Source organism: Aulonocara stuartgranti (genome assembly GCF_965226115.1).
Source record: "Aulonocara stuartgranti genome assembly, chromosome: 23".
NCBI lineage: Eukaryota > Metazoa > Chordata > Actinopteri > Cichliformes > Cichlidae > Aulonocara > Aulonocara stuartgranti.
Window position 1 is genome coordinate 38,326,983 of NC_138958.1, and position 13,788 is coordinate 38,340,770.

At 40.5% G+C, this 13,788-nt stretch overlaps 1 protein-coding gene across 1 annotated transcript in view; it reads left to right on the forward strand.

Annotated features, from left to right (window-relative positions):
* The first annotated feature begins 8,806 nt into the window (after window positions 1-8,806).
* LOC309701079 (FERM and PDZ domain-containing protein 4-like) overlaps window positions 8,807-13,788 on the forward strand; it is a 100,909-nt gene continuing 95,927 nt past the window's right edge. Inside the window, exon 1 of the mRNA XM_082525072.1 lies at window positions 8,807-8,891. Within this exon, the coding sequence (XP_082381198.1) occupies window positions 8,887-8,891 (5 nt within the window). The 5' untranslated portion in view covers window positions 8,807-8,886. The remainder of the gene's footprint in view (window positions 8,892-13,788) is intronic.

Below are 13,788 nucleotides of genomic sequence, written 5' to 3' on the forward strand. Positions count from 1 at the left end.
AACTTAAAAGCGACCCTTATTGAAACTCCTGGTGCTCGTTTATACTGTTTAAGTGTGGCACCACCGGCAGTCATCCAAGGTGATAAAATGACTGAGAGAATAAAATGACTACAGTAGCGGGAAGATATGTTTAACTGATGGTGTACGATACTGCCACAGCCAGCTGGACTGTTGGTCCGATCGATGTCTGCTGAATGTGGATGAGGCTCTGAGTGCTCGTCTCAAGAGGTGGCCATGTTTTTGGCACTTATTTAGATCGGGTTCTGAAACAGCACTTGATTTAATGTGTAGGGAAAAGTTGGAAATACTTGTCATAGTGAAGTCAGGAATGTCACCACATCATTCAGTGGATTTTAGGAATGAGGTCAGAAGACTGTAGTCCGCAAGGCTTTTTGTCTTGGGATTGGAGTGAGCTTACAGGGGCCACTGTGTCTGTAAGAGCAGAAAAATTCCCATCAAGCCATTTTTTTCTGCTTGTCAAATTCAGGATCACATCTGGGCTCTCACAGGGAGGAGATACAGGCGGGATGCACCCTGGAGGTAGCTGAAGGGTCTACTTCAACGGGGATGCGTGGGTTAGTAAGCCATGCCAAACCGAAAGGTTTTTTTTTTTTTTTTTTTTTGTGTTACAAAACCAAACGAAGTCGCCGTGGTAACTTATCCTGAACACGTAACTTGCTCCTAGTTGGGAGCAAGTGAAAGATTGTAAATATAATGAAAACCTTGTGCTTCTACCTAGTCTGTTTTAAGTCCTGTGAATCTACACATTACACCCCTGTTGTGCTAATGTGCTTTTTTTTTATGTGCCTTATCAACATCACAAATGTCAGATTGTTGCTGGAATTTACATTCAGCTTGGGATAATTGTTTTTTTTTTTTTTTTTTTTTTTATCTGCCCTTCCACTGCTGATATTGAACATGGATTAGAAAACTGGTCGGGCTATTTATCACCAACAGCTGCTCAATCAATTAAAACAACAGACATATAATTTAAACATTTCAGTTTGCTTTAGTTTATCAGTGGATCAATGTCAACATTTCCTTTAGTCACCATTAATGTTTCAGAGCTGTAATCTGCAGCACAGGGAGTGCATTCACTGTTACAAAAACTAATCAAAATGTGTTTTTGTAACACTAATGTTTGAAGAAGCAGCAGCATGTTAGCACTTTACTGGTATGTATATTCTTTATAAACTTGGCACAAAAAGGAACACAAGCTTTAAGTTGCACTGTGGCACGAGCCAAAGCAGATCAGTCAAACACGGCATGCTTGTAGACACCAACTGACCGCTAAAAGAGTCAATAGCAGAATACGCTGTTTGACAGAAGAGTGCTCAACTCTGCTGCTCAACCCACAAATCCATTTTTTTTCTCACAAATGTGGAATTCCTATTAAAGTAATTATTACATGAATAAGTGAAGTCAAAGTTGTATCGCTCTGGACCAACCAACACAACTCCAGTTTCTCTCTGATAATCAGTTTGATTACATTCTTGCAACATTATGGGGATAAAACTTTGAGGTGGATCTAATGCCAGCTAACAAAGGCTAACAGAGGCAAAAAACACACCGCATACTGAGAGAATAGCAAGACATCCTGAACAAGTCACCTCAGTATCGCTGTCATCAAACAGAAGTGTGACTCATAACAGACTTCCTTCGCAAAGGAAAGGACATTAGCGGCTTCTCCACCGGCATTTTGACAGCTGAGGTAAACACCGGACTGACAGCCTACACTTTTCAAAGATGGCTAAAAGAGACTAAAACATGTTTGTCCTACACTGGCCACCATAGCTAAGATTATGCACTCAAACTAGGAGGAGTAAGAAAACAGAATTAAGTTGACTGTCATACATCAGAAAAATGAGGTCTGGCAACTCTTGTTCTCTGGAAATTGTTAGCAAGTGTTGATGTCTTTGCTGAACCCACACAATCAATGGATGTAGCTAGATTAGCTGATAATTTGCCTTTCTTTATAGGAATAAGAGTGGTATTGATCCTTTCTTCTTTATCTCATACAAAGAAAATTGTTTCCTCTGTAATTGTTTTTGCTGTTATAAAGCAGAATATTAACATATTATTATTTAGACAAGTGAAAACACAAGCCTTATTTATTCTAATCTAAAGCTTTAGATGTCTTTCTGATGAAAAAGTTTTATACATACATCATTTTTAGACTATTATTGTTATATAGATCTTTAGAAAACTGACAGTGTATATGCTTACTCAGTACTTATCCTAGAAATGCTAAATATTGGGTGATTTAGGGTTTGGCTGATACAAATGTTTTTACCAGGCAAGTTTCTTCTTCTTGTGTAATCTACAGTTGCAAAACAACACGAGAGTTAAATAAAAATGAGAATTTGTTCGTCTCTTTGATACATTACACATCTTTACTGCCTGCAGAGTTATGCTCTTTACTTCTAGTGCACCTATGGGAAACTGGCTATGCTGGCTTCCCCGTATCAGAGTTCTAATGGGTTTCAGTGGCGAACCTTAATTGTATTTGGACTGGGTCAGACTTCTTGTAATGAACCGCTTATCAGTGCAACCTGATACGGCACTCTCTGCCTGCTGCTATCACGTAGCCACAGAAGCCACCAGTTCAAGCATCTCAATTCGATTTCCCATCCATCGTTGTCTCTATCAGCTTACCACATGATTCAATTGTTAGTGGAGGAAATGGGGCATAATGAGATGTGAGCTATCACCTTGTAAGTGCTGCTGCCGGCACCTTTCACCTGAATGTGCTTCTTTTTTTCTTTTTCCTTTTTCCATTTGGAAAAGCCAGCCTCTGCTTTTCCATCCCACTCTCCTATCTCTCTATCTCACTCCTTCTTATGTCCCCAAGTTTCTTTTCTTCACTTCACATCTGTATCCTCGTCTCGTTTGTCTAATGTTCGCTTTGACAAGTCTTTTGACTTTCTGCTCATCTCTTCATTGACTTCAGTACTTAACTGCAGCCAGAGAGAAGACAGTGAGACGCTTTTGGCCAATAGGAGTTCGCGGAAGTATCTCTTTCTATTCTCTTATCTAATTTAGGAGAGCTTTCCACCACATTTCCACTTTTCACCCATTCCAAACCTTTGTCTTATTGACACATCATACATGATGCATACGTCTTCTCGCCAGCCGTTATCAAAGTCTTCCAGTTTTCCTCTTCATTCTCTTCTTTCTTGCTTCTCTCCATCCACCGCTTTCCATCTTCATTCTAGCGTCATGGATCTAAGGCACGCATTGAGAGGGGAGACGGTGGACATCAGCCCCTCTTTGTCCACCGTATCCTCTTGGACATCATTTGACATTAGCAGTGACATCACATCACTGAGCTCTGACCAAATCTTGACTCCAGTAACAGCTGAGAGCGGCTTCAAACCCTTCGAGGACTCGCTTCCAAAGAAGTCTTCTTCAGTCACGGCCTTGTGTAAAGTGCGAACTGTGGCGTGGAGAGAGACATCTTTTCTTGGAAACGACGAGTAAGTACTTGACTGCAGTTAATGGATCAGGCAGTTTAGTCAGGCAACAGTTAAAAATGACTGAGAGGCAATTTCATGTTAAAGCTAGAAGAGCCAATTTGAACTATTTCACTGTATTTGTCTTTGTTTAAGGAGAGTAGTGCTAATATAAGGAGATGTATATATTGTACCATAACTAGTGGAGTGATTTGTCACTTTTTTAAATATGGGACATGATGTAGGGCTGAAAAATGTTAGCAACTTTGCTTTATGACAATATCAGTACGCTAATATGTGATTTTAGCATGTTTCATCTGCATTTATATAGCTGTAGACTGTAATGGAAAGTCACGATGATGACCAAGGTTAGAACCCACGGCTTTGTTTTAGAAATGTCACACCAGACCAAAGTCGTCAACCTTGACTCGTAAACCGTTGTACCATTTCAGGCCATCACTCTGAGATACGTCATCACATTTTATTCCATCCAGTGATTTTGCAATGTCTATTTATTAGACTCTCTTACATATGACAACTTTGATTAAAAACACAAGGTCTAATCAATGTTTTTTCCTCGAGGCCAGCAATATCAATACGTGGTTGTGTATTTTTTTCAGCTTGGGATGGGATTTCATTGACATTTTCATAAAACCATTGCACGAGTTGATTGAATGTTTAAAAAAAAAAGAGGTTTTCTTTGGTAAGGCAAGGGCCAAATAACAGTAACGACGCAGGAGAGAAGAGGCTCAGACCAATAGCACACGGTCACAAGTGTGTGTGTGTGTGTGTGTGTGAGAGTCTTTGCTTTCAGCCTACAGTGGCAATCATGAGCTGTTTCATCTGGCTTTAATCACGAGCGGTTCTATAATGGGAGTCTGATTCCCAGTAGCAGGACTGCGAGAGCAGATAAAATAAACCCTGCATTACTTCGGATAGAAACCATAAATCACCTTTTCTCCTTGAATTCTACTGAGAGTCTCTGGCAAGTAAGAAAAAACCAGGGTGTTGTGCATCAAGTGTTACTTTTCTTATTCCTTTCTTGTTTCACTTCCTTCTTTCCACTCTCCATCACTCCGCCATGCCCTGGTATATATAATTAGCCTTCCACATGCAGACAAATGTCTGAACTTACTCACTGGCTGACACTCTTGCCGTGTCTTTAAATCACCCCAAACTCCCCGCAGAGTGTTCAGTATCTTTGCATGAAGACTGATTAAACTTTGGCTGAGGAGTGTTTCTGAGCCAGCTGACGAATGTAAATGCATTCATGCTTTTGCTGTCTTTGTCAGCAGCTTGTTTTTCATCTTTCAAATCGGGTAGCTGAGCAGGAATGGCAAATGTCTATTTGACTTTATATTTTTCACAGTCAGGTGGGAAGAAATCCAAATTGGACTGTAAATCTTGTTGACAACAGTAGCTCTTTGAAATGCCCCGCTGTTCTTGAGCATATAATAAGGCAGCCGTCTGGAATTACCAGGATTTATTCGTTGATTACTTGCAATTATAGAAAAAAATGTCATCTGATTAAACTAATAGTAAACACACATTCCAGAAAAGGAGTTTATGAATGCCTGTGCCTGACAAACAATGACCATCCCAGAATCTATGTCGAGACAAAGGTTGGAATTAATAGAAGTTTGGGTTGTAAAGAAGCATTGCACAAAGAATCGCACAAAGCTGCAAACCGTTTCTAAAGAAATAGGTGCTTATCAGTGCATACATACACAGTAAGTGGGTGCTCTGCTAATATCAAAGCAACAGGACACAGTCCAGTTCGGAAAGTGGTAGGCACGGGAAGGGCGTCATAAAGGTTGACTACAAATGTTAACATTTGGTATCACCTCTGGGATAATGATGGATGGATGAGACAAAGGCTGAACCTCTTTGGCCAAAATACACAACACTATGAGAGAATAAAGGCATTTCACACCAATTATCATGGTAGGGAGAGAATCATGATTTGGGTCTGTTTTGCAACCTCTTGTAATTGTTAAGGCAAAAGTTAATTGTGTTGAGATATTTTATAAGGCATTGTCAGCCCACCTCACTCCACTGCTATGGAAATGCTGTGGTATGACCTGAAGGCGTTTTCAATCAAGACATTGACTGAACAAAAAATATTTATGAACTCAAATCATTCAGGCAGCATGGTTCTGAATTCCTGCTAATCAGCGTGTGAGTCTCCTAACAAGCTACGACGGCTGCTAGAAAAGAGCCCACTTATAATTTTCCAGCCTTCACTGAGATGGCGTTCAGTATAGATATCAAAGATGCAACATTATGTGAATCCACAGGAATTAAGAGGTAAGTAGCAGCCAGCTGCTGATGATTGTGTTATTAAACCTGAATACTCTAGACCAACACACTCCCAAAACCTCTATTTTTACCAAAGTCTTCCATCCAAGCTGATTCACCCCAAGGTCAGACTGTGCACAAAAAAAAATGGCAAAAAACCCAAGAGTTATATCTCAGATTCTACAAGCATGATGTTAAAGTTAATGAAAAAAACTGAGCAAGTACTGCTTGTTTGATGAAAGCCTTTTCCGTCTAAAAGAACATGGTAGCATGGATTATGTTTGTAAAGTTGTATCTGAACAATTCACAAGACTTATGCAACTATGTCCTCTGGATGGACCAAAGTGGAGATGCTTACCCATAATGCACAGCACCACATTTGGTGAAAACCAAGCACAGCATATCAGCACTAACGCCTCACGCCCACTGTTAAGCACAGTGGTGGAAGGGTGAGGATTTGGGCTTTTGTTTTGTAGCCACAAGACCTGGGCACCTTGCAGTGAGTTGACTATGAACTCCTCTCTATACCAAAGTGTAACAAATGTGAGGCCATATGTATGACAGCAAAGGCCGGGACCAAATTGTGTCTTGAAACAGGACAATGAGCCCAAGAATAACATCAAACAGAAAACAACTGAAATGACTGAAAAAGAAAAAACCTTATTTTTTCAACCTTATTTAAATGCTGTGGTGGGACCTTAAAAGAGTTCTGCATGAACAAATGCCTGCAAACCTCAGGCATGATGTGAGGGATTGATAAATTCATACCAAAAACTCTTATCCTTACTTTAAGTTATCGTTGCCAAAGGTGGCTCTACAACAGGGGTGGGGAACTCCAGGCCTCAATGGAGCCGTGTCCTAGGGTTTCAGATCTCACCCTGGGCCAACACACCTGAATCAAATGATTAGTTCATTACCAGGTCTCTGGAGTGTTCAAGACATGTTGAGGGGGTCATTTAGCCATTTAAATCAGCTGTGTTTGATCAAGGACACATCTAAAGCCTGCAGGACACTGGCCCCTGAGGCCTGGAGTTCCCCCACCCCTGCTCTTTTTCGTACGGTTGTACACATATTTTGTATTATAACAAATTTGACAACAAATGTAAACACTGGCCAAAAGTTTGTTTTCACCACAATACTGTCAATCACATTGGCCCATTGCTAGCTGAACATATTGATTCAGTTTAGTTCAGTTTAATTTTATTTATATAGTAGTATGGAAAGTGGGAATTAAAAATCCCTTTGAAAAGAAGGAAACTTCTGGCAGACCCAGCTTGTCATCTGATTTATGGATTGATAAAGCTGGGTATATGGCATAGCAGGGAAATGAATTTACATGAACAAATTGAAGTCTATAGACATGCATGATTCAAACTAGTGCAGTACAGTATGTTTAATACTAACGGCATGCTCTAATCTCTGTAATAAAATATTATGGTCAGCAGTATTGAGGTTTAGCAGGATAATCACAAAGAGGAGTCCACTGTCGGACAATTTAAATTTCATTGACTAATAATAATAACTTCATCATATTTTTCTTCATTTACTCTTCTTCATTTTTTTTCTGACAAAAACAAGATGATAACTACATATAAACTAATGCACAAGGACAAAAGCGATGATGGAGACTTTTGTCAGCGAATAAAATTGAGAGGGAAATATTCTGGAGAGACAAGATCCAATCAGAATTGATTAAGTTGTGCAGAAAGGGTGGAGGAAATTGGAAGTTATCCAGTCAGAAGTAATCTCCACGTGCAGTAAGGTTAGATATACACATTTGATCTGGTCCTGGAAAATGGTCCAACGAGCTCCCATGATCCCTGTTTCTCATGAAAATGTGATAAAAATGTCGACTCTTAGGAGGAAGAGAAGAGTAGACATATTGACACATTTCACAGCTGGTGTCAAGGAAAAGAAGACCCAGTAATAACACTGCTAATTCTCCTATTTATATATGAACATTAAATTCCCATGAGTCTTTGCGTTGTAGTGTTGCAAAACCTTTAAGAAATTGCTAAGATATGTTACTGAGTCCTTGTTAAGGTGTCGCTGTAGCTTTAAGCCTTTGCAGTGTTGGTCCAATTTCTGCAGTTCTGCTCCTGGTCTTTTCCTCTTGCCATAGTTTTACCTCTTCTTTTAAATTTTTTGTTTCATATTGCTGAAGAAAGATCAATCTTTTTGCTAAGCCAAGCCATTTGCCTTACTCAGCTGCTCCACAGCAATCATTCGTTTAGGTAAAGCTACTTATTCACATTGAATCGGTGGTATTTTAGCATTTAAAAAGTTACCCCAAAAATGTCATTGGCATTTTTTTAATGTAAGGTGAAGATCCTATAATAATACAGAGAAAAACCCCAAAATTAGATGATCCGAAGAGCTTTGGTGACAGTGGGAAGGAAAAACTCCCTTTTAACAGGAAGAAACCTCCAGCAGAAGCAGGCTCAGGGAGGGGCGGGGCCATCTGCCGTGACCGGTTGGGGTTGAGGGGAGGAAGTGGCTGGAAGTGACAGTAATGACAATTGCTGAAAACAATTAAGGTGAGACTTTCTAATGCACATTATTACCCTCACAATAGTATTAACATAACATAAATACAAGAATATGATTACCTTTTCTAAACATAAGCAACTGTTTCTGTGTTAATGTCTTTGCCCTCGTTCGGATTTTTTCCCGAGCAAAAGTAATAATCACATCCCCAGATATTTAGCGAGAGCAAGAGAGAGAGGGAGGGTGAGGGGGAAAAAGGAGAGGCAGCCTGATGATAATCATAGCAGAGACGGAGAGAGCTTCAGAGATGTAAGGAAAGAAAGCAGATAAAGAGATTTTCCACTTGCCGTTGAATCACCTGACCCCATCAGCACTCTTCTGGACCCTCTGCCCTCGACTCCCAGCTTCCTCCAATCCTAATCACGTCTGTTTCTTCTCAGCTCACTTTTCTCCTTCACTTCCTTGCATCCCATCTGCTCCTCAACTTTGAACATCTTGTTTTTCTTTTCCACACCACCCCCACTGACCCTGAACATAAAGTAATTTTGCTGCAGTTCAGGTTATTGTTTTTGCTGGGACCTGCTGGGTGGCAGCCTGAGGATTAGGAGACAGTCGGGCAGAGAGCTGCAAAAAGATGGCACATTAAGCCATGAGGTAAGATATGATATAGTGTTTAGTGCCATTTCATCCTTTTATGTCTCCCGTATATATTTTTAAGAGGTGGAATGCGGTGAACCTGCGGTGCTTGTGATGGGTAAAGTATTTCTATTTTAGCCACGTATGGCACAGCACAGATATTCAAATATCGCAGTGTGTTTCCATGTCCCCATGCACTTTGCACCTCATTTCATCTGAGCAGAAGCTGGAGAATTTTGAAGAAAGTTGTTTCTATCTCTCCAGGCAAGCGCAGTGTGTGGCAAACAGACATTTTCACAGTTGGGTGGAGACACTCTGATTGGAGCCCTCCTCCTTATCTTACTGTAGCAACTGCATTTTCTACTCCTTTCAAGCTCTGTGATTTTTTTGACATAAAATGCGAGTCTGACTTTAGTGTGAGGCTGTGCTTTGCTTTGTAGGATGGTGGCAGGCTTACCTATATGTGTTAAAAATAGGGAAATATGAACATATGCAATTTATGTTTCATGTAAATTATCCAAGTAAATGGATAATTAAGCATTTAATGTGGCAGTAAGCAGACCTGCTAGCAGGTCAACACTATAATAATGTCTGTCCCAATGCAATTCAAAACCAAACTTACAAACAACAATAATAATAATAATACTAATAATGGATTGCATTTATATAGCGCTTTTCTAAACACTCAAAGCGCTTTACAATTCCACGATTTATTTTCTCTCACATTCACACACTGGTGGAGGCAAGCTACAAACCACTCATAATCCTCTAGCTGCCCATAACCCTAACCCAATGTTTTTATAGAACCAGTCACCTTCCACCTCCATTATGAACACAGTACTGGTACTGGATTGTGAATTGTGTTTTGCCTTCTGAGCCATCCTGATTCAGCAAAATGCTGGAAACATTCCTTTGGGCTATACCGATATGATAGTGTTGCACAGTTTCTGCAGATTTGTTGGCTGCATAATCTCCTGTTCCACCACATCCCAAAGGTGCTCTCTCTGTTGGACTGAGATCTGATGACAGGGTAGGCCAGCTGAGTTGTTCTATAAACCATATAACTTAGTGTGTTATCCTGCTGAAAGCAACCATCAGACAATGGGTACAGTTTGGTCATAATGGGATGGACATGACTAACAACAAGGCTGTGGTGCTTCAACAATGCTCAGTTGGTACTAAGGAGCCTAAATCTCCAAAAGGTGATTCTGTTCATCTGGACGTAACGTTTTGTGGGAGAAACGTTTCGTCACTTATCCAAGTGACTTCTTCAGTCTCAGCTGACTGCAGGTTTCCCCAATCTTATAAACAGAATCAACGTTTGGAGATTTACTTACCTGGACGATTGAGCATGAATTAAGGAGCCTAAAGTGTGCTAAGAAAATATCCCCCATACCATGAACTACCATCCACCTGTTAATACAAGGATTCATGTTGTTTACACCAAATTCTAACCCTACCATTCAAATTTCACAGCAGAAATCAAGACGCATCAGACCAAATATGAATTTTTTAATCCTCTGTTGTTCAATATTGGCGAGCCTGTGCAAATTCTGCCTTCAGCTCCCTGTTCTTAGCTGGCAGGAGTGGCACCTGTTGCGGTGATCTGCTTCGGTGTTCAACGTGTTGTGCATTCATAGATGCTTTTCTGCATAACTTGGTTGTAATGAGGGGTTATTCAAGTTGTAGTTGTCTTCCTGTCAGCTCGAAGCAGTCTGGCCATTCTCCCCTGACACCAACAAGGCATTTCTGCCCAGGCATCTGCAGCTCGCTGGATATTTTCTCTTTTTTTAGCCCAATCTCTGTAAACTCCATAGACGACTGTGTAAATCAGCAGTTTCCGAAAAACTCGGAGCAGCCAGTCTGGTACCAGCAACCATGCCATGTTCTAATCTAACTTAACTTTCTTTCCCATTCTGATGCTCAGCTTGAACTTCAGACAGTTGACCATGTTTACAAGACAAGTTGCACTGAGTTGCTGCCATGTGATTGGCTAGTTGAATATTTGTGTTAATAAGCAGTTGAACTGGTGTACCTCATAAAGTGGCTGTTGACTGTGACTTGGTTATTTCTAACATGAAAGGTATCACTCAAAGTAACAAGCCCACACAATATTGTGATCATACTCTTTAAACACCATTTTATCAGCTTTCAGCTCATTGTTTTGGTATTACAGCTCACAACTCTGCTGTCCTTGTTGACCCCGACCTCGCCAAATAAACTCCATGTTAGGCACATGCTGTCTAAATGAATAACACATTTCCATTAGAAGATCAGGGTTATGAGGAGAGTTAATTGCATTCATGGCTCAAGAGTTGGCAGTTCGTCTTGTAATCGGAAGGTTGCCGGTTTGAGCCCTGGCTCAGACAGTCTCGGTCGTTGTGTCCTTGGGCAAGACACTTCACCCGTTGCCTACTGGTGGTGGTCAGAGGGCCCAGTGGCGCCAGTGTCTGGCAGCCTTGCCTCTGTCAGTGCGCCCCAGGGTGGCTGTGGCTACAATGTAACTTGCCATCACCAGTGTGTGAATGGGTGAATGACTGAATGTAGTGTAAAGTGCTTTGGGGTCCTTAGGGACTAAGTAAAGCGCTATACAAATACAGGCCATTTACCATTCATGTACAAATGTTCAACAGCATTTTCTATCTGAATTTGTTTGTAATTGGGGCTGAAAGGAACTTGGCTGAAGGTTTAGTTTAATATACCTACCCATCTAAAACAACATATTTTAACGGTTACAAAATCTAAGCAAGAACAAAAGAAAATATGTCCCAAACAGTTCATACAGTCATTCCTGGCACGGATGTTTGTCAAATCATCGTGGTGAGTCTCTCATTTTTAATACTGGATGTAGTGAGCAGAGAGAAAATAGTTCCTATGTGAAACTGCCCTCAGCGAGATTTGCGGCTTTGTGGAGATTTTCAAATGTCATTTTCTTTTTTTCTTTTTGTTGCTTTGAGCATCACAACCTAAGTGCCATCTGGTTCCGTTGCATTTACGACAATGCTGACATTTCTCTGGGCGATATATATTTAAAACTGAGGAACTGACACCAAAACAATCTGGATGGATAAATATCATTATATACCAGAGGAATTGTGTGTGAACCTGATTTTTTGTGGACTCTTGCTTTAAAGGCTTCGCTTTCCCCATAAAAAGTTGTCTATGGTTGCCGTGGCACCATGAGTCAACCCAAAATGTAAACAAGTAGGGGACCAGACTGCGGTCCAGCCTTAATACAAAGGAAATGTGAAGAGAGAAAATGGGGATTCAGGGTAATGTGATGCAGAGATTCATTATAAATTTATTCTTTTTACAAGTTTCAATTTCCTCCTTTAATCGGGCTGTGGCAAGAACTGATGGATTTAAATCTAAGCGGGTTTTCAAATACAGAATTGATCAGACTGAGTCCTGCCATAATACAAAGGAGACATCTAATGAAACTGACTAAAAAATACAGCAGAAAGATGCGAGGCCGATTTAAAATTCAACTGCGTCCTGCCTCCATCTGGTTGGTTTGGTACTTTTTTGAACACAAGATCACAGCGCTGAGATGTCCAAATCACTCCAACAGTGCATAACATTCGAGTTTAAAATTCTGACCTTTGATTTAGTGCCCTCACTGCAGCAGCAGATGAATTTGTAAGCACGACTGGATGTGAGTTGCATACAAATTTTTTTCTTTGGTATAAAACACAAGATAAATGCCAATCGTGTACTTTTTAAAAGGTGTTTTTTTTTTGTCCCAGATTGATGTGTTGGTTAGTTAGTGGTGTTTTATGACTGATTGGAGAGGGCGTGATTAAATTCTTTTTAAAATGAAAAAGTAATATGGCACCCAGGACTGAGCTCTGTGTCACGTCAACTCTTCTACGACACCATGAATGAGATGTGAATGAAGAGAACTGATGACAGCTTATTACTTTTGATTCTGAATTGGGATTGTCATTAATGTATTTTTTCCAATTATTACTCCCCTAAAGACGAAATGAGATCACTCATCCTGTAATTTGCTTCATGAGTCATCTCTGAATTGCTTCTCCTTCCGCATATCTCCCTTCTTCCTTCCGTCTTCCCCTAATTTTGTCCTCTTTGCGTCTCCCGCTGCACTACCTTCCCCCGTCATCTGCTCTCCCATGACAATCCACATAATATTGCATAAAACAGAGCTCATGACAGTGAGTGGATAAAAAAGTAAAGTGCCTTTACTCAGGGGACGCTTTTCTCAGTAAACAGGCAGGGTTACATAAAGTCTACAAAGCCTCCAGATGGACAAGGCTGAGGTCTTTCGACCAGGAGATGCTTCCAGTATAATTTGTACATACATACACACCTGTATGTGTGTTTAGGGTTACTTTCATTTACTAATTAAAGGATCCTGCCATATCTGTAGTGAAAAATGCTAGCTGGCTGATATTTCATATTTCATATCAATGCAATACACTGCATAAGCAGATATTTATGTTAGGTGTAAAATTAGACCAACAGGGTCATGGCTGCATACAAATCAGTAGTGACATCCCTGTAGTGTTGGCTATAGATATCCTTGGCCAAGAGTCAGGAGCAGGTGGCATCTCAAGAGGCAGCAAACGGAGCTGGTCTTCACTGGACTGGAATGTGCAGAGATGGCATCATATCTTGGAATAATGTGCAGAACAGTCATCACAGTGCCAAAACTGTCCTGCCACATCCTTAAAAGGCAGCTTAAGCTGACTTCATTGTCCTTTGATAATGACATATCGATGATTTTCTGTCACTGCCAACTTGTTTAACAGTTATTTGCATATTGCGATACACAGAAATTGATGTTGCAGTGTACCGAAGCCAAATTCAGCTGTTAAACGAATGATTTACTCGGCCACAAAGTGTGACCGCAGAGGACATCACGACATGCGATTATAAATCTACAGGATTATCA